At 40.5% G+C, this 21,775-nt stretch overlaps 2 protein-coding genes across 2 annotated transcripts in view; one reads left to right on the top strand and one right to left on the bottom strand.

Annotated features, from left to right (window-relative positions):
* Positions 1–322: 322 nt before the first annotated feature.
* Positions 323–18,610, bottom strand: POPDC3 (popeye domain containing 3). The gene is made up of 4 exons (XM_027057180.2): positions 18,382–18,610; positions 3,296–4,032; positions 2,149–2,257; positions 323–1,133 (listed from the first exon to the last, which is right to left on the bottom strand). The coding sequence occupies exons 2-4, from the start codon at positions 3,778–3,780 to the stop codon at positions 852–854; spliced, it is 876 nt and encodes a 291-aa protein (XP_026912981.1). The 5' UTR covers positions 3,781–4,032; positions 18,382–18,610; the 3' UTR covers positions 323–851.
* LOC113598747 (translation initiation factor IF-2-like) overlaps positions 6,227–21,775 on the top strand; it is a 153,127-nt gene continuing 137,578 nt past the window's right edge. The window contains exons 1-3 of the mRNA XM_053223354.1: positions 6,227–6,333; positions 9,737–9,842; positions 17,868–20,624. Coding sequence (XP_053079329.1) covers positions 6,227–6,333; positions 9,737–9,842; positions 17,868–18,797 — 1,143 coding nt within the window. The 3' untranslated portion in view covers positions 18,798–20,624. The remainder of the gene's footprint in view (positions 6,334–9,736; positions 9,843–17,867; positions 20,625–21,775) is intronic.

Here is a 21,775-nt window from a genome sequence, read left to right as displayed (position 1 = left end):
TCACAACCTGAGCCAAAATCAAGAGCCGGTCAACCGACTGAGCCTCTCATGTGCCCTGGCAGACTCCTATGTTTGTGTGGTGAACAGAGCATTCACTGTGAGTCCCTCACTATCCAGCCAAACCACTTACTCCTGCTCGTTCGGCTAAGCATGTGAAATTGAAATACCACAGAACGCTTTTACTATTTGTTCATGGGTATTCTTTTTACTCAGTAATTATCATGCAGCTTTGTTTTTCATGAAATGCCTTTTTAAAAATATGTTATTGTAAAGACGAAGCTGATAGATTACTGCAGCAATAAAGTAGACTTCAAGATTGACATGTTATCATCTCTTGCATTTATTCTACTTTCCACTCATATTAAATAACTTTACATTTAAAATAAATAATTGCTGCCCACCACAAGACTACATCTTGCTTTCCTCAGAGGCTGTAGCAAAAAGTGAATTCTGGAAACACTGATGTGGACGGTGGCAACCTGCTCTCATGCTGAGAGTACGTTCTGGCTGCTTCTTGAGAAGCAGTGCCTAACTCAATAGGGCAAGACATAAGATTTGAATAAATCTGAGGAAATATTCGAGAACGCAAAATTTCATTTCCCAGTTCTGACACAGAAAAGGACAAACTTCCCATAGTTATTCATCTCCCCCCCATTTATTCCAATAAGAAATACAGAGAAATTTGTAAACTTTATTCGCAACGCAAAAGTTGAGATGAATAAAGCAGCTGGCAGCGGCACCTTGCCTCAGAGTCTGAGTTATAAAAATACTGGTGAGCACAATTTACTGTATTTCATCTGGGGAATGATGAAGAGAGTCTTTTTATAATTAAAAAACTTCACACTTCAAAGTCATTTATCACAATACGGTCTGGAGTTCCGAAAATGTTCTGTCAGGGGTGATTTGGGTAGTTTTGGACTTGACATTTGATAGAAGTTGGGTAACCGAATATCGTAGTGGTATGTTTTCCCTGTATATACTCTGTCATTCAAGGCATAGAGTTTATCTGCAATGTCACTTCCAATTAAAACTGAAAACAGGCGGGAGATGTAACGATGCTGAGCAAAGAGCAAATATAATTTCTTTCTCCTCCAAGACACATATCGACAATCAGTCTCTGCTGTGAGGGTCACCTACGAAAACGTAAGGCCACAGAGAAGACAAAGATTAGGAAGCAAGACAAGTTCTGCCACTTCTTTTTTGCCCCAGTTTTAAATAAATTTCACTGGCTGATTTTTTAGGTTAAAAAAGTTCACTGACCCACAATATATGGTAAAAACAGAGAAAAACTACTATATATATTTATACTACATATATATGTACATATATATATATATGCACATATAATTTATAATGCAAACAATCACAATGTTTTGCCCGTTTCCAATTTAACTATTTTAAAACCTGCCTTTTACTAAAGTGAGAGCTACCTGATGTGAAAAACTAATAAAGTTGGCTAATGGTTAGAGAAGTATTTCCAAGTCAGCCCCCCAAACTGCAGACATTTAACTCTAATTGTTTCTGCAGTACAAAGCACAATGTGTTTACCTATTCTGCACATGTATATGATTTTATATTTGTATACACACATGTATGTTGCATGTATTAATCAATACACCATAATAGGTAGAATCCATTGAAATGATTACCTTTCAAAAGTACCAGACACAGTAGCAGAGTAGTGACAGTAAGGTTGCCACTTTTTTTCTCTTTTCTTTTTTGCTGGAGAATAACTGGAATCTATTAGCATTTAAAATTTTAAGCATCACTTACTTTGTAATAAGGGCAGACTTTTAAATTCTTGGTGTTTTTCTAAACCGTCAAAATGGCAGTGTTTACAGTCAAATCTCAATTAATCATATTTTAATCCCCATATATGCAGTTAAGCAGAAGAAAATTTAAGAATATCTATCATAGACTCCTTTCTGTCATACACAATGCCCATCTTCTTCATGTCACTGGACCTGTACAGGGACAGTCATCAGCAAGGGTCAAACAGAACCGGGAAGTCGTGTATCCTGCAAAGTACATTCCAGAGTTGGGTATAAATTATTGCTCTGTCACCTGCTGTTTTGTTTGTTTGCCTGTTTTTAAACAAACGTTGTTTGGGAGAGGCAGTGTTCACTGTGGGGCCCAGTTATCCCTTACCTGAAAAATGCCTTCCTCTGTGGGTCTCAGGGAGTCCCACTCGGGAGAATCCAGGAACTGGAAGGGGAAAATGTAATGCAGAAATTCGCCGTCAACGGTCACTCGAATCCTACCCAAACACAAAGAACGTCACTTATGAGAGAAGGAGAAAGCAAGCACATGATTGGGGGCAAGTGCAGAGTGCAGTATTTCAAATCTCTCATAACCTTTTTGGCTTTTAAAATTTCGTAGGATGAATCTTAAACTCATGCATGCTAGTAAGTGACAAAATCTGTAAGATTCATGGACTGATATTCCTCACACAGTTAGGATTCTGGAATATTGGTGAAATTCATCAGAAACTATGTCACGGTGTACCTTGATGACATGGGCCCATCTGTGTGCATACGTTATACTTCCAGAAAAAGTTTCAATGCGCTCAGATTTTAAATTTAGTAGAACACTGAAGAACATAAAGGAGTACTACTGTAAATGCCTCTGTAAACTAAATGTTTACACTTCTTAAAGACATGAATCATCACATTATTGTTTCCTCCCCCAAACTTTGTTTTCAAAATTTACATACAAATATAAATATAACATATATGTATGTGTATATATACGTCTATATATACACATACATATATATGTATATATATATGTATATATATATGTGTGTATATATAGACGTATATATACACATACATATATATGGTGCACCCCCTGCTTGTAAAAAGTGGACAATTCTAGAATTCTCCGAAAAACATCGATCATTATAAACCTTAAATGTTCTGTATTACCTAAAAGAGCACCCTATCAGAGACTATTTAAAGTACTTTGCATGCCAACATAAGTATTCTGTTCATTCAAGCTGGCATCATCCTCTTCCTGACCCTCTGTGATTACCTTGGAAACAAACAGCACATGCAGACAAACCCATTTGTTCATCTTATTTCTAAGAAGAAATATTAAGGCTCTAGATTATATCCTGCTTCAAGTAAATAACAGCATGCACTCTAAATGCCTACGTATGTGTCATGGGGTTTCTCGTACCTCCCAGTGCCACATATTATCCTCTGTTGAGATGCAAAAGTGCAGCAGAAAGAAACACCAGCTAGTAACTAACAGAGGAAATAACTGAGATAGAGCAAGCAGCAAGAGTACAAACCTTCCCGAAACAAGAAGGGAGAGCTTATCAATGGAGGTTTTCCCCTGCATGGCGTAACAGTGTTCCTTTTCCAAAGTAACCACTTCAGAGCTCAGAGCAATTGTTCTGAAGACAGGCAAAGAGGTCCCCAGAGGCTGGAAAAGGGAGCTGTACAATAGCTGGAATTCGCGAGAAAAAGTTATGCTGCGAACTTGATAGGCAATGTGGACAAACTGCATGAAGCAGATGACGAACAGTACAAAATTCCAGGAAAATATGTCGGCTGCACAGACGTCGACCCAAGCCCAGACGGCAGAGCAGAGAAAACCCAAACCCAGCAAACTGAAGACGTAAAGGAGCCCAAAGAATCCACTGCCACCCATGAAACCTACTACAAATAAAATACTGGCGAGATGATAAATGGCTCCTTCGGCCTCTTCTTTCCAGGTGCTGCAGATTGGGTGCTCATCTATTAGGTTCTTCCATAAGCTTGAATTTCTTTCCATGGCGGTACTACTGTCTGGTTCACTTTTCCGTTGACGTTGAATGATATCGAAGCAAGTAATTAAGTCCTTCACTTTTCCATCATCAGAGTTTCGCAAAGTCTTTAGAAAACCCGCAAAAGCCTGGGCAATGGAGTTATAGTGATTAAGGGTTTTGTGTGTATGGATCTTGAGAAACTAAAAATCCCATGCTAGCTTCTTTAAGTTCATTTGGGCTCCTGATTTAGATCTAGTCCAAAAATGTTTTGTGGTTTCCTGGACAAGAAAAAAGGAAGGATCTAATTACACAAAAATCGAGAGGTATATTTAATGAATCACCAGCATTCAAACTGACATCCTATTTTCTGTGAAGTTGGAATATATTAAGCATGAATGCTGTCAAATGTTAAGTTTCTAGGATATAAAATTTATATATTTAGGGTTATGCTTAATAATAATAATAATATTATTTACAGAATTTTAGTATTTGTTAGAATTAGCTACCCACATATTTTCCTAGGAAACTAGGTGCTATAATCAACTAGTCTTCATAATAATAGCTCGGTGTACCTCAGAATCACTTATGACAGTGACTAAAAATACAGATTCTAGGCTGTTTCCAGGCATATTGAGTCAGAATCTCTGAGGGTGAGGCCTATGTGTTGGTATTTTGACAATGCCCCCCACATGATTTTGATGTATCAACCCATGGCATTTCATGGCCCACCCTTTGAGGGATAACTGTTTGACAATGTTATTTTCTCTTTACAAATGAAGAATTCAAGGCTCAGAGAGGTCAAGTAATTTATCCCAGGTCGCACAGTGGTTGGGGTAGAGCAGAACTTCAGCACATAAGCCTGTATGCTGGATCCAAACATGTGGCCTCTCATGAAAGATATTTTAAGTTAGGCACTGTAAGGAGCCCCTGATAAAACAATAAACATAAGAAACACGTGATTAGGTGTTGGATTTTAAGAGCATAATAGTAGACTATGAATATGTTTAATGAGTTAGATAAAAAATATTTGAGAAATGTAAATTCAATTCTACTTTACTGTGTTAGAGCCTGTCTCAGGTCAAAGGTGGCGTCCATGTAACTAAATAAATATTAAAATTCCTGCTACTTACACATTTATTTACCAGATGGTCAAAAAATGTTACCGACTTGTTCCTCTGCGCATATATTCTCTACCCTTTGAGCCATATGGTAAGAATGCTAATGTGTGATCTGAGTCAGGAGGGATTTAACCAGGATGATGGAGCTGTAGGATGTGCATCATTTACCACTAGGTTTCTTAACAATAAATAGTTTCGGTGTGAAGCATTCATTAGCTTGAATTTTTAAGTCATAATAACATTCAGAAGCCTTGAACTTGAGTGCTATATTTAGTGTTTTTATTTTGGGGCTAGATTATCTCCAGAACACCTGTTAATGAAGTATCAGATAGCACAGATCTTGTCTCGTAGGAAAAAACAAAACAAAACACATAGACGTGAAAATGACTTAGCTGAAGTAAAAAAGGGAACCGTAAGTATGATCACCAACAGGACTGGAGATAGAAATAAAGGAGCCGCTGTTGTTGGTTTTTCATCTTGGACAGTGATTCTTTTCTCAGCAAATAACGACTTTAAGAACACTGCCAGGTGAATCATTACAAAAAGAAAAACCAAGAAAACAACAAATCTATAACTTACACTGTTATTTTTACTTAAGCTACTTTCCAAGGCACTTTAAACATCTCATGGCCCCTAATTACTGCCTCCCCCTGTCACTCTGTGAGATGATGAGGTTCGGGGCAGACCAGCACCCTGAACATGTTTAATTTCTCCTCTTTAAACACAACACAAAATTATATATACTACTGGATATTCACAACAAAGAAAACAAATTTTTAAACACAATGAGCAGTGAGAACGGCAAAATACCAGACTGCAAATGTCAGTCTCCCTGCTGTTTTACTTTTAAAATGAGGGTGTTTTAAATTAATCAGTTCCTCAGGATACCAAACGTAGCCACTAAAGCCAATGTTAAAAAGCACTGCTGGCAGGGCTCTGAACTTCGGTTTGAACTTCCTTAAAAATTTATAATCCTCAACAAAAATGTTAAAATGATGCTAATAGAAAAAGGCCATGCAAAACCCTTGTGGCAATTCTGAAAGGAGCTTATGGGAATCTTGTGCCCTGAAGACCCTGACTTGGGGGGATAGATTGGGCCACCTGCATTCCAGGACCGTGACCCATTATGATCACAAGCACCGCGCTTCCGGCCCTTTCCAGTGGCTCCTATTTCCGAAAGCTGCTACCAAACCATCCTCCTATCCTTGACACTGTATCGCTCAACTCAGAGTGCTGACTTGCCCTGATTAAATTACTCCACACCCAGCCTTTCTCCACATGGTGTTTTTATTCAGTCACCAACACAGATGTATTTTATTAGAAGAGAAAGAACTGACAGGGGCAGGTGACGGGCATGAGTGTTCCTCTGACATGTGCCAGCAGTACTATAGGAACGCCGAACATGATTCATCAACCAGCTGCCTGCTTGAAAGGCCTGGAGGCCTTAAGTCATGTTTTTGGGTAAATAAACGCCGAAATGCCAGAGGGGCAAGATGGATTTCTCAGGCAAAAAAAGCCCATCTTCCCTGCAAAAGAAGCTAGCGCACGGACATACAAAATGATGGAGGCAACATTAAGTGCAAATAAACACAGCAATTCCAACCTGCCACTTTTCTACTCTTTAAATCGTATGGCCCTGAGTTATAAAGGAATAAGGAAATTTAAAGGAAGGTACAAGGGTGCTACCTGAAATGTGACATAAGCTTGGTGCCAAATGATTAAGACTAGCTCAGAAATTGCACGTATCTGTTCAGAACTCGTACATTTATTATCTCATTGCATCACACTTGTTGCCACGAGAGAAGCAGAATCTAAATCATCATGCCCTGCTTACAAATGGAAAAAGCAGGCCACAGGATTGTCTGAGTAACTGGCTTCAGGCAAAAGAGGCAGTAAGTCATAGCAGCAAGGGAGAAGACCCTCTCCACTCAGCTCCCTGTGCTCTCCACCAGGAAGTGCAGCCTTTTAAGGCTATGAACCTGACATGAATGTATTGGGAGACAGTGGGATATTCCGTCAGGACGGGTTTGCCAGGAAAATAATAATTCTAACAGTGAATATTTAAGATCTTCCATATCCACTCGCACTGCTCAATCCATAATGTTTAGGGTAGAGCCAGGGAAATAGACATAGAAAGCCGCTCATGAAATAATTTGCTCTATTATTCAACATTGACTGACCACCTCTCCTAGACTCTGAAATTCTTAAGGGGCAAAGACAAATGGTTTTGTATTTCTGATTCCTGGCATGCAATGAATGTTGATTGAATATGCTGGTTTCAAGGTGCAAGGACTCTGCCTTCTCCGTTCCTACTCTCTATCCAATTTAATGAATGTTGTAACATCTTCTGCCACCCAGGGGAAAAGAAGCAGGGAATATTTCAACATCCAAGACAGTTCAGTACAGAATCACTAAGGAATTGGGACACTACTTATTTAAATGTCTGGCACAGCTCCAGATTCATAGGGGAATCCTTTCGTCTTCCTACAAATTGAGTTCCTTTAGAGCAGCTGAATACTTAATCTGATTAAAAACAACAACTCTCATAGCTAGTGGTATTTAGTGTTGGTTGCTAGGCAACTCAGAAGATAAAAATTCCATCAATATTCTACCAATTAATTGGAAGAGGTCCTAACTTTGGCATGTGTTTCATATGCAAAATCATAATTTACTTAAAGCTGGTTTTCTCTACTTCTCCTCAAGGAGGTACATTTACTCAGGACTTATGTGCCAGACATACTTAAAAATGATCTCATTTAATCTTCACAACAAGCCCATAAGAAAGGTATTATATCTCAATCTTACAGATGAGGAAATTAAGACTTAGAGAAGGTAAGTAAATTGTTCAAGGTCACACTACTAATATTGGTTCTAAAATTCCACCCAGTTCTGCCTGATTCTGAAGCTCACAGTCTAAACCACATTTATTATTCTGCTTCCACAGCACTAGGATTTAGAAAACATAGGCATTAGTTTCCTCCTTGCCACCTAGGTGAACCCAGGCATGTTTATTCATTAGTAAAACAGAGGTAATATCACCTATTCTGTCTACTCTGACGGGTGCTAGAAGATTCAAATGAGAAAATCTATATTAAAACTTCGTGGCAAATTTTAAAATAATATAGACATGGAATCACTGTACTTGTTGCTTATATTTTACAGAGCTGAGCCATTCGCAGAATATAGTTTTTAAAAACTTTCTTTCACCCAGAGGATTACAATTGAAGACAGACATACAAATGTTACTTTTAGCTGCTACCCAACTTTACATTTTAAATTATAAATTTACTCATTCCTGCAGGGGCGATCTCTTATTCTTCTCTATCTGTGTCCTGACCTCCTACTGCTGGTAGATGTAGTCCCATAACCAGCCCACCCTTGAGTCTTTACTCTCCCATGGCCAAGAGGCCAGTCTCTGGAAGCCAACAATAATCTTCTACCCATGATTAGTGTTCCGGGCTTCCCAGCAGGTATCCTCAAACCACTTACATCAGAATCACCTGGGTGGCCTGGTAGACTATCCCTTCCCTGGCCCCATGCCAGAATCACTGAGCTGGGAAGGACCTGGAAATACACCTTTCTAATAAGCTCCCAGTTGATTATTATGCACACTAAAGTTTATTCTACATTCTACCTTTATTCTACATTGTTCCTGAATGATTTCTGAATTATTCTTGCTTGTTTGCAGGACCTCAGCTTTGTTCATTCCTGGCTGTGCTTCTATGCTGATTACTCTGTGTGTTTTTGATCCCTCACTGTCTGCCCAGGGTGGTAGTCCTGGTGTTAGGGAACCATTCTGTGTCTAGTGTGTTCAGTTAGCATTATTACTTAAAAGAAAGGTTCTAGTCTTAGCTATGCCCCTAAATAGCTGTGTGACTGTAATCTTTCTAGACCTGTTTCCTCATTGGTAAAATGAAAGAGTTGGACAAAATAATGTGAGGTCCCTTTTAGCTTTAAAATAACATGACTCTAGATGATAAGGAATGGGAGACTTTTTCTAGCATGAGTTAAAATACAGAGCTGAGTGGCAGAACTGAATTAAGACTGTAGATCTTAACACCAGGGTTGTGAGAGGGGCCCCACTCTCAAATTGCTTACTTAATTACTTACAGCCTGTGCTGGGGCCCAGGCACTGGCATTTTCTGATGTACAACCAGGGTGAAGAACTATCAAGGGGGTTGAGTGAGAGACACCAGAACATTCTGTGGAGTAAAGGATCTAATTTTAATTCACTGTAAAGGCACATTTTCTCCTTCTGTGTTCTCATTTGCATGCTTTGCTCAGGTGAGGAGGCATTTTCCTTCCTCAGCACTCATCATTCCAAGAGGGCTCCAGGCTGGTGGATATTCTGCAGTAGCCTTTCCTTAACAGGGTGGCCTGAAGTGCACCTTCTAGCTCTGAATGTTTATGGCCTTTGTTACCTGTCAGCATGGTTTCCATCACGTTATATTGACCATTATATGTATTTCCCTTTTAAAGCATCATAATTTGTTTACTCTTTTAGTCAGGGTACATATTCAAGTAATTTTCTAAAAGAAGTGAATAGTATTTTATTTTATTTATTTAAGTTTATTTATTTTGAGAGAGAGTGTGTGCACGCTAGCACGGGCAGGAGAGGGGCAGAGGAAGAGGGAGAGAGAATCCTAGGCAGGCTGTGTGCTGACAAGGCACAGCTCGAACTCACAAACTGAGACGTGACCTAAGCTGAAATCAAGAGTTGGACGGACACTTAACTGGCTACCCAGACACACCAAGCATTTTAAAATATCAGCTTTAATGTTTGGTTATTTTATGTGTGTGTGTGTATGTATGTATGTGTATATACATATATATAGAAATATATATGGAATTTCCCTCTGTCTAGAACACAGCGAGTCCTCAATAAATGTTCATGGACTGATAAGGACAAAAAATGCTTGGGTATAAAAGCCGTGTTCGGAATACAGTTTTGGAACAAACAGGAAGCCCAGGTGAGATCTAACCAATACCTGAATCAATGATTTATTTGTTAGACTAGAAAGAAAGGAAAGCATATATTATACTACGAGGAAGAAGTGACAGGAAGAAGTGTTTCTATTGACATAGAGGAACAAAGAAGGGTTGAAGACCCTTTGGAATTGTAAGAGATCCCAAAGTTCAGAAAGAAATTAGAGGAAAGGGGAACACGGTTTTATCCTCAAGTAACCTAATACTCTTGGTCTAGCAACATAGTTCACAGCAGAAGATAAGGGGGAAGATGGAAGGATCTTTAGCAGTTACTATTACACAGAACAATACTTAAGAAATAATGGGGTTGGCAAGATTATCTAGAAAGTGAGTGCAGAGAGAATTGAGAGTTGAAATTAAATGCCCATGATCAGAGGGCTTAGAACTCTAGAGGTGTGCTGTCCAATATGGTAGCTGTTAGCCACACGTGACTGGTCTGAATTGAAATGTGTCATACACATGGATTTCAAAGACTTAGAGCAAAGATAAAGAATATGTCATTAATAACTTTGATCTTGATTATATGCTGAAATGATAATGTTTTAGAAATGGTCGGTTAAATAAAACATCAAAAGTTAATTTCGCCCTTGTCTTATTTTTCAATGTTGCTACTAGAAAATTTAATATTGTGGGATGCCTGTGTGGCTCAGTTGGTTAAGCATCCCACTATTGATTTTGGCTCATTTCACGATCTCATGGTTTGTGGGTATGAGACCCACACTGGACTCTGTGCTGACAGCGTGGAGCCTGCTTGGGATTCTCTCTCCCTCTCTCTCTGCCCCTCTCCTGCTTGTGTGCATGCATTCTCTATCCCCATCTCTCAAAATAAGTAAACACACAAACAAACAAATAAATAATAAAATTTTTTAAAAACGAAAATTTTTAATTACATATGTGGTTCACATTATATTTCTCTTGGACAGTGCTGGTCTAGAGCCTCTCACGTAACAGAAAAAGGAAATGAAAAAGATTTGGCATGACACTGTGCAAACAGTGCATATGTATAATGTATAATATAAGTGCATAAATATGGAAGAAATATCTAAGATTAAGAACAGAGTTGATATAAATGTAAATGATATTGGCTACAATATTCATATGCTACAGTCATCAGATGTTATCCATGGCATAGATATCACCATCTGGTTTCTGCCTACATAGGTGGCCAACCCCACTATAGCTCTTGGCCTCTTTATCCTACCAAGGAAGTCACTACTTTTTCCTCTTGCCAAGCAATTATATCACAGTTTTATTTTTCACTGGAAATCTCAGACAGATAATCTCCTAAATTTCATAGTGGAGACTGAATTGTGGCCTTCTGGATTTCATAGGGTCCATACCAGCCTTTGCTTTCATATAACATATGAGTTTCTTCATGCACCATTAGGCTCCTTAGGCTAGAGTATGCCTTTGACCTTCCATACCAATGAGAGGTTGGCTTCTCTTGAGACTTGAGAAAATTAGAAAACATGCCTACAGTCTACGCTGGACTTCCCTGCTTCTCACGTCTTATCTAAAGTCCATTGATTAACTCCATCTGTGTCTGACTTCTCACTTTATCACATAGGCAGAATTGTAAGATGGTGCTCAAGATTCCTATCTCATTCGTGCACACATGCTATAATCCTTTATCCTTGAGTGTGGCAGAACCTATGAATGAGATGGGACAGATGCTTTCTTGATTAGATAACATGATACAGTAAATGATGCTGGAATAGTCACCTGTGATTATATTAAGTTACATAAGACTGTAGAACTGGAGAGGGACTGAAAATTAGAGATACATGTTCCTACTGGCCTGGAAGAAAGCAAACACCATGTTGTGAACTGCTTATGGGAGCAACAAGACAAGGGATGGTTGGCAGGCTCTGTAAGCTGAAAGAAGTCCCCAACTAACAGTTACCAAGAAAATGGGTATGTCAGTCTTACAACTGCAAGGGGCTTAATTCTGCCAACCATCTGAAAAGCTTGGAAGAGGACCCCAGACTCTAAAGGGGAGTGCAGTGTGCCTGAAACCGGGGTTGTAGGCTTTCAATGCCCTGAGCAGAGGATCCAGTTCAGCCATGCTTGGACTCCTGATCCACAAAACCTGTGTGATATTGAGCACCCAGGGTAGCTCAGCTGGTTAAGCATCCGACTTTGGCTCAGGTCATGATCTTGCAGTTTGTGGGTTCAAGCCCTGCATCAGGCTCTGTGCTGACAGCTCAGAGCCTGGAGCCTACTTCGGATTCTGTCTCCCTCTCTCTCTGCCCCTCTCCCACTCGCACTGTCTCTCTCTCTGTCTCAAAAATAACATTAAAAAAAATTAAAAAACAATAAAATAAAATCTAAAAAAAACCCAACCCAAACTGTGTGATAATGGATTTGTGGTGTTTTCAGCCGCTAGTTTGTGGTACTTCGTTACAAAACAGTAGAAAACAAAACACACACACACACACACACACACACACACACACACAATTATGAGTACTCACTATGCACAAGGCTTTTCATTAATCTAATAATCTACATTTTATGATGGAGTTGGAATACAGATCAACGGAGCAGAAGACACTCAATCCTGGCTAGATTTAAGTCTGGACAATCAGATAAGAACAGTAATACTTTTAAAGAATAGAGTGTGGAAAACAAGACACTGAGAGATGCCCTGGGAATTACATTTATTCACTGTGGTTCCCAGGACTATATTATAGGTTCTCCCTTCATGGAATCAGATAGCCCCAACACTATAAAGCCTCTGGTCACATGGGCAATTTCCAGAATCATTATGTCATTCATTCACAACCTCTAGAATTCCTGGAATACCACGTTTCCTTGGGTGACTTCCAGCTTCGTCAGTTCTTGGTCAACTTGAGCCATACATATGGACTTGATGTCTACAGACAGGGCAAATACTTGAGGTCTCAGACACATCTGGAGAGTCACACTCAAAAGACAGACTACACTCAGACAGCTCTGTAATTCTTCTCATTGTGTGACTCCGCCAAGTTCAGAGGAGTTGAGCAATGGGGAATTAATGCAGTATCTAGTTGTCATCTTCTTTAACCTCATTTACTGCTATTACTACTACTATCACCAGCATCTAACAGTTAACCGAACACTTACTATGTGCCAGACACATTTCTAAGAATTTTTAAATATTATGAATATTATAATTTAAAATATTAAAATATTTAAAATATTAAAATATTATGAATATTATGAATTCCCACGACTTTTTGAAGTGTACAGCTTTATTGTTCCCATTTTACTGATGAGAAAACTGAGGTACAGGGAAGTTAAGTAAGTTGCCTAAGGACACACAAGTGATGCAGCTCAGATTCACTCCCAGGCAGACAGATGCAAATAACGCAACCATTTGCCCTTTTAGCCACTGTGACACACTGCTTCATGTACAGTTTGGAGTCTAAGTATCTGGACTTACTGGAACAAATCAAACATTCTTGGTTTCTCCCTTCTGTTCTAGATTCAATGAACTTACATATCTTCTTAAGAAATTACAATTTTTGAGCAACACAGATGGATGGGAAGGTGGGTCCTATGTTGAATCACTGTGCCCTATAACTGTTGATTTGAAGAAACAACAGTAAACCGATTCTTCTCACGTATGTCATTTGGTCCCTTGTAATAAACAATCCCCGGGGCGCCTGGGTGGCTCCGTCAGTTAAGCATCCAACTCTTGATATCAGCTCAGGTCATGATTTCTTGGTTTGTGAGATCAAGCCCTGCACCGAGATCCGTGCTGACAGGACACAGCCTGCTTGGGATTCTCTCTCCCCTCTCTCTCTGCCCCTCCCCCCACTCTCACACACACGCTGTTTCTCAAAATAAACATTAAAACAACAACAACAACAACAACAACAACAATCTCCATGCTCTGCTTCAAGCTCTTCTGACTTCTCCACAGGCTAGAAATGGCATGAGCAGGCCATTCCTTTCTGAGCAGCTGCTACCAAGTCAGGCAGAAGTTCACCGGAGATTCCTGATGAAAACACAAGACAAGCCGGACCCATGGATCCATGAAACAGTCTCCCCTTGATATGAATCAAAGGTAGACACTTCCCCTTCCCTTTCTTCCAAGTGACTTCTATGCAACAAATGAACTCACTTTTCTTATGTTTATTTAGTTCAGGTCCTCATGTTTCTTCCTGGCAAACATGCCTATCAAGTTCATGTGACCCAGCTAAATGGCTATGGTCATTTTTTTCTGGCTAAATAAGCAGGTGGACCACACACCAGGGTCAGTGATGTTTGAAACCAAACCACCCACTACTAGTGCGAAAAGGAGCACGTGTGCAGGGTATGGTGATTTCCTTTCAAGGTGTTTACATGGAGACAGGAGCTTTCTCTTTGACTGTGGGAGACTGTTCCCTGTTTGGTCCTGAATCCACATGCTCCTCAATCTTTCCATTTCTTCTCTTTCTTTCAGCCTTGTTATTGGCTTTGTAATACTTGAAGTTATTCCAACCATAGAGGTTTCTTTTTTTGCGGCACTGCCTGTGGATAAGCAATGTGGATTGTTCCCTTATTTCTGCTGCTCAGGAAATACACAAATTCTCTTGATTCTTTCAGAATGTTTGATTATTTCAAGTTTCTCTTCAATATTGAAACTTTCCTTTTGCATGCACTATTTGACATTATGAATCAAGAGGCTTAGACATTCTTGGTATGTTAAAGGAGTGTTTTTTTTTGTTTTAATTTTTTTTAACGTTTATTCATTTTTGAGAGATAGAGACAGAGTGCGAGTGCGGGAGGGGCAGAGAGAGAGGGAGACACAGAATCCGAAGCAGGCTCCAGGCTCTGAACGGTCAGCACAGGGCCCGACGCGGGGCTCAAACCCACAAACTGTGAGATCATGACCTGAGCTGAAGTCAGATGCCTAACCAACTGAGCCACCCAGGTGCCCCAAGGAATGTGTTTTTATACAGAAAAGTTCACAGGTGCAAAGGAATAGCAAAACACAGGATAATGTGTGGTGAACCAAGGTAGCTGGTAGATGTTTCAGGTATATGTGTATTTGTGTTTTGTGTACTCCTACCTAGCTTAGGTCAACTGGCTATAGCTTAATGTGTCCACCTGGTATTCTGGCTGAGTAAATGATGCATGAGCAAGCACAAAATGTGTGCTATCCTCACATTGTTCCCTGTGATTTCAATTGCATTGGCATTGATGCTTATTTTCAAAACAAACATAATTGTGTTATCAACTTTCAAATGGCCAGGAAAATATTAGGAATATGCAATAATTCAATAAATCCCTGCCCTCCCGGAGCTTGCATTTTAGTGAAATTCAAATGTTGCTACAATTTAAGCCTCCTCTAAATTATGAGATCTATTTTAAATAGCTAAAAATATCTCTGATATGCAAATAAACTTAGGCTACTTAAAACTCATTTAAAGTCAGTTGTTGCATACTAAATTTTTAAATAAATACTGTACTACATTTTAGGAGATCGTCTAAAGTCTTAAAAATCAAATGCAAACAAGCTTGTTTTTTAGAATATCCACCAAAGATTGAAAACAAACAAACAGGCAAACAAACCCTAGAACATTGTTATGTGTCCCTGGAGTAGCACGTAACACATTAATACATATGTATTAATTAATACATGATCGATATCCTTCTATTTGTATAAATGAAAATAAAGACATAGAACCATCTTAATGTCAAAGATGATGATTTCTGGATGGTGGGATACTACTTTACTTTTGTCTTTGTATATATCTGGATTGTCTTCATTCTTTATAATAATTTCATAAAACAATAAGGTGATTTTGTATTAATTTGAAAAATTTTAAATACAAAAATCCCGAATAATTAAAACCCAGGAACCCAACAACCAGAAGTAAAAAACATCACTGTCTTTTAACAAATCTTTTTTATAATAAAAAAAATTTCACAAAAAACTGAAGATCACCATGACTATTCTCAGGTACCATTCTCCATCCACTCACTCCTTATATATAATTGTGTTTACCCTTCCAGTCCATGCAAAGTAATTTTAAAATTGCAATTTAAAATGAAATGCAAGATTAGAAATGTATTTTATGTGTTTTTTCCCAGATCCATACTTAAATTTTTTTTCTGATGAATAATTTTAAACATATATAAAAACAGAGAAAATACTATATAATAAATCTCAATACACCCATTACTCAGATTCAACAATTATCAAGATTTTGCTACACAGAGTTTTTGAAATTAAAAGCAAAAATTGTAACTACTGTTTCATACTATAGTTTGCTCAGTCCATAAACACAACACCTACTAAGGGAGACAGGGAAAATGACGATTAATTGTGCTCATACTATGTGCCAGGCACTAGGTCTTCCATTTACTGACCCTTTAAGGAGTCACAAAAACTGTGCAACTTTAGTAGTTTTATCAGCATTGCTGAGAGTGAAAAATGAGGCTCAGAGCAATGAAGATTTTTGCATAGGCTCAACCAGTTGATTGTCTTTCTAGAACCCATTTCATAGTGTGTGTAAGAGTCACCAGAGATTATGATTCTGTTGAAGAACACAAAATGAGAATATCTCACTTTGGGTCTGTGTGAATCAATCCCTGTATTCTTTGGGTTGGAGGAGGATCCAGTATTGATGCAGAGGCTTTAAGTCAGCAACTTTTGGTTATTTATTTAATTTTTAAAAATACCTGTTAAAACTTTTACTTTAAGACATTTTCCTATAACTACTTAGATAAAAGAGAGAAACATTTCCCCTTTTCCTTTAAAAAGTCAAATTAATGATTCAATATACTCTTGTAAACTCTTACTCTCTATAGCTCATAATCACTGTTGACCAACAACCACAATTGGGAAAAACAATTTCAACTGCAATTTGCAGGCTTGCAGATCTATCATGGAGATTTCCAAAGCAGTTTTGAAACTTCTTGCCTGCCATGTTGCTTACGTGTTGTTACACTCATACATTACAGCAAACACTTCATAACCATCCCAACGATTCTTGAGCTTGACTATTTTAAGATAAGCAGATGTGAATGCTCCAGTGGGTCAATGCTATTAGTCAGTCTTGCCATAAGAAGCATAAGAGTTTGGTTTTCCATGACACATTTTTATTTAATGGCATAGAATGTCACCGTTTAGAAGCACAGGATGCACAATGATTCAGCTATTTTGAGACACTGTGGAGACTGCAGAAACTCAAGTATCCAGTGCCTCCCAGTTTATGTGTATAAAATTTTAGGACAGAAAACTGTCTTACTCTAGATTGCGACTTGTATTTGTATCCTAAACTCTCCAGTTTTGACGGAAGGAAGCCTTAAAGATCATCTGGGATCAGCCAGACTTCTTCATTTTGCACATGTGGAAAGAGAGCCAATTTCTGTTTTATTTATGTCTTCTTTCATGTAGTCCTTGTTTGGTTTTCTTTTGCCACAAAGAACAATGCCAAGTTACTGTAGTGTACTGTCACACAAGGGACATGAGCATGCACCAGTCCCTGGTAACAGAAAAGAAAACAGCCACCACCAAACCTTAATATAAGCAGAGACCAAGAATTTTTCAAGGCTGCCGTTAAGATGCAATTGCTCTGTCCAAGCTTACAAATTCAAAATACCTAACTACAAGAGTTAGAATAAAAAGTCCGGAAGGGAGACTTCCCATTCTTGCCGCTGACTAAATAAAATTAAATTATGTTCAAAAGTGGGCTTCTAATTCTACTTTTCCATTTATTATTCACATGTAGAACTTTTTCACTTTTTGCAAATGTCTTCTGGCTAAAACCAAATTTTTTTTTTTTTTTGCCATAGTCCCATTACTGTGCCTTTAATCTTTTTCTAAAATACAGACCCTCAAAATGTATTATACCTCTGTAAACGACCTTGGTGGTGGGGTAATTTAGTGGTTTTGTTACCCCCCTCCTTTTTTTCTTTCTTTTTTTTTTTTTTTTTTGCAAGGAGAATCCCCAAATAGAGAAAACAGGTCAGCGTGACCTTTTTTGAGGCAGCTTTCCAGTGTTCCCAATTCAGTGTGAAAACACTGACCCTAGTCGGGCCCTTTGCAGACGAGGGACAGGAACTCCCTACCGCTGCACGACTTCCCCAAGGTGAAGCCTAAGACGGTCAGGGATCCCCTTGGACCAGCTTTTCTCCCTCGGAAATGCGGTCTCTTTCCTTGGGCTCCAAGGTGTCTGGGGCAAGAGTGGGACCAACAGAAGATCCGGGGGAGAGACTCGCCCCCAGGGCAGACGACAGGAGTTCCCAGCGGCCGGCGCGCGCGGAGCCCGCAGCAGCGGACCCTCAGCCGGCGGAGCTGCGAGCGGCGCCGCCCGAACTCCCGGGCTCGAATTGGCTTGAGCGGGGCCGGGCGCGGAGGGGCGGCGCGGAACACAGCGCGGCGAAGCAAAAGCGCTCCCGGGGGTCGGCGGCCACAGAGCCCACACCCCGGGGCGGGGCCGGGGTGGAAGCCGCGCCAGCAAAGTTGCAGCGAAGCGCGAAAGGTGCGATGGTGCGGACAGCTCCCGGGAGGCGGCAGCCGACGCGCCCCGTGGCTCCCCTCCTTACCTTTCCTTCCCCGGCCCTGCGCCGAGCTCCGGCCTTGCGCCCTCAGAAGTTTCCCAGCCGAGCACGCTGGGCCCGGCTGGCCGGCGCCGAAGCCCCGAGCGCCCGGCTGGCGCGCTCCTCGCCGCCCACCCGGCCGCCGCCGCCCGCCCCGCGCCGGGACGCACAGTGACCGAAGCCCATTCCGGTGCGGCGCGGCGGCGCGGGCGGGGGCCGGGCACGGGCGCGCGCCCCGGGGCGCAGGGGGAGGGCGGGGGCGGCGGCGGCCGGCGCGCTGGGGCCGGGGCGCCCGAGCTTCCCGGGAGCAGGCGGCGCGGCCACCAGCTTGTAGGACTGCCGATAGACCGGGCGGCCGCTGCGGACCAAAGTTTGCAAAGACGGGTTTCCCCAAGTGGACACTGATCACGGTTAGAAAATAAGCCTAGCATTCGCTGTTCTAGGCAGAGAGCGTTGGAATTGATGACTGGGATGAAAAGCAACTCTTTGTGTGCCCTCTCCTTCCCGCACGCCCCACCCCCCACACCACAAACAAGATGAGATAAATGACCACAGTGGGGATGGAAATTTGGGGTGTATAGGACAAAGAAAGGTTAATTTCTTTTTTTAGAATTAAGTTTATTTTGGGGCGCCTGGGTTAAGCTTCGGACTTGGGCTCAGGTCATGATCTCACGCACTCAGGTGATGATCTCACGGGTTTGTGGGTTCGTGCCCTGCATCAGGCTCTGTGCTGACAGCTCAGAGCCTGGAGCCTGCTTCAGATTCTGTGTCTCCCTCTCTCTCTCTGCGCCCTCCCTGCTGTGAGCTCTCTCTCTCTGTCTCTCTCAAAAGTAAATAACATCAAAAAAAATTTTTTTAAATAAAAAATAAAATTAAGTTTATTTTGAGAGAGAGATTGCAAGTTGAGGAGGGCCAGAGAGAGAGGGCAAGCCACAATCCTGAGCAGGCTCTATGCTATCACATGTCGGGGCAGAGCCCAACCCTCATTTGACTGAGCCACCCAGGAGCTAGGGAAGGTTAGCTTCTTGATTCAAATCAGTGGGCTTCTCAAAAAAAGCAAATGGGTGAAAAGCATAGACAACCATAGAAGGAACAATTTAAAAATACAAATGGTTTTTAAAAAAAGTTCAAATTAGTATTAAACCAAATGCATGCAATTTAAGGCAAAGCTCAAATGTATTTTTCCTCCTATGAAATTAGTGAAGTTTTGTTTTGTGTCGGTGATCAAACCATAGGGTGGTCCGTGAGGGACCAGCCAAACACATAACTTACATAGGGATTTCTGGTCCCTTCTCTTGGCACCCTCACTTGCCCTTCGTATAACCACAATGGGGACAGTCATTCCAGAAACAAACATTTGCTGAATAATCAATGTCTCTTTCTGTCCCCAGAATAACTGCAAAAGTAGTTAATATAAACTGTAAAATTAACCTCCTTTAACTGTGCTGAAACTGAGGGTAAAAAAAAAAAAAAGCCATATTCCTACACACTATACATAGTTAGAAAGCAGTCCACTGCTATGTCTTTGCTCTTACCTTCATTCTAGAGATTTACTCAGAAATGTTGAAATAATAGTTGGAACTGGATCTAGTCCAAGATTTCAAATATGTTTATATATTTGAAATATGGCCAGGGAAGTGAGAAGGTCACAAGTTTACCAGATGTACTCTGGGCTTAGACTTCACTTCTTATTTAGTGTTGCACATCACATTTTTTAAGGATTATGTTCGATTTAAAAACTCAGAAGCAGCAAGGATGTGCTTGTATGACAGATGCTACGGTGGCCCCATGATTCCCGCACCTAATGGTTTCACACCTTTGTGGGATCCCCTCCTTTTGAGTGCAGTTGGGACCTGTGACTCACTTATAAACAGTAAGTATAGCACAGGTGATGGATGTCACTTCTGTGACTCATTTACGTTACAAAAGACTCTCAGTAGAGACTGCCATCTCTGGCTTGATGAAATAAGTGGCCTTGTTGGGGAAGTCCATGTAGCAGGAACTGTAAATGGCCTTTAGGAGCTAAAAGCAGCCTCCAGCCAATAGCCAGCAAGAAGTCAGGGCCTTCAGTTCTACAAACACAAAGAAATGAATTCTGTCAACCATCTAAGTAACCTTGTAAATAGAATCTTCCCCAGTCAAGCCTCCAGATGTGAGTGCAGACCAGAGGATACCTTAACTGTGGCTTTGTGAAACCCTAAGCAGAGGATCCAGTTAAGTCGTGCCTGGACTCCTGACCCACCAAAATTGTGAGTTAATAAATGTGTGCTATTTTAAGCCATTCAGTTTGTGGTAACTAGTACAGCTTATATGTGTTGTTTAGATATTCAGCATGTTAGTACACATGGTATTGTGCCTTCCTTGGAAAATTTTGTGTTAAATATTGCTGCTCTTTTGCATCCTGATTTTTCTGTTTATTATTCTTTCACATACGTATCCCTGCCTGGATCTTCATTGCAGAGTCTCTCTGAAACAAAAACTCCAATGAAATGATACCCTATAGATCAAGCACAGGTCTAGGGCTCCCTAGGATTTCCAGCTGCATTTTTTTTTTATTTTAAAAATTTTAATTTAATGTTTATTTTTGAGAAACAGAGAGAGACAGAGAACGAGCAGTGGAGGAACAGAGAGACAGGGAGACACAGAATCCAAAGCAGGCTCCAGGCCCTAAGCTGTCAGCACAGAGCCTGACGTGGGGCTTGAACCCACAAACCATGAGATCATGACCTGAGCTGAAGTCAGTTGCTTAACTGAGCCACCCAGGTGCCCCTTTCCAGCTGCATTTCTACTTCAGAGATTACGTGTCCACAATCTATAGGTTTCATCCCTTCAGGTCCTTTGGGATATTCTCTTGGCTAAGCCTCTGAGGCTGGACAGAACCACAGTCAACTGAGCTCATGCAACTCAGAGTTGCAACACCAGTGTGAGGAATACTGTGATAAAGAAATTAGGAGCAGATTAAGTACTGAACCAGGATTCATTTAATCCACTTACTCTGGGAAAGCTTTAATATGAGGCTTCCAGAGTCTTCCTCTTTCCTCCTCCTTGACCTCAAATTGTTCCTCTTCTAAACCTCAGTCCCCGAGATTTGTGCATTTGCTTGTGAATTGCCCCTGCGTCCAGATGTGAATCCAGCCTGGCTTGTTCACCAGCCCTGCTTCTTCCTTCCTCCTTCCCTCCCTCCTTCCTTCATTCCTTTCATCTTTCCTGCCTTCTTTCTTTCATGATTCTTTCATTTTTTAATCCCCATATAATTGTGCATAGGTCTCTTTCTCTATATCCTCTATATTCCTTATTTGCTTTTTATTTTATGAATCTTTCATTATACAAGTAATACATTAATAGAACATCATATACTAATGTATATTGTGTGGCATCAAACTACATTTGTCAGCTCTCT

The sequence above is a fragment of the Acinonyx jubatus genome, chromosome B2 (assembly GCF_027475565.1).
Source record: "Acinonyx jubatus isolate Ajub_Pintada_27869175 chromosome B2, VMU_Ajub_asm_v1.0, whole genome shotgun sequence".
Lineage (NCBI taxonomy): Eukaryota > Metazoa > Chordata > Mammalia > Carnivora > Felidae > Acinonyx > Acinonyx jubatus.
Note: the sequence above shows the minus strand (reverse complement) of the source record. Positions and strands in the feature narration are given on the sequence as shown.

Bases quoted from the DNA above. Each gene is read 5' to 3' on its own strand.
- POPDC3 (XM_027057180.2), bottom strand. From the start codon at position 3,780: ATGGAAAGAAATTCAAGCTTATGGAAGAACCTAATAGATGAGCACCCA. The intron at 2,258-3,295 runs GTTTGTACTCTT...GTGTTTGGGTAG, and splicing joins TCCCTTCTTGTTTCGGGAAG to GATTCGAGTGACCGTTGACG. The intron at 1,134-2,148 runs GTAAGGGATAAC...ACGTTTTCGTAG, and splicing joins CAGAGGAAGGCATTTTTCAG to GTGACCCTCACAGCAGAGAC.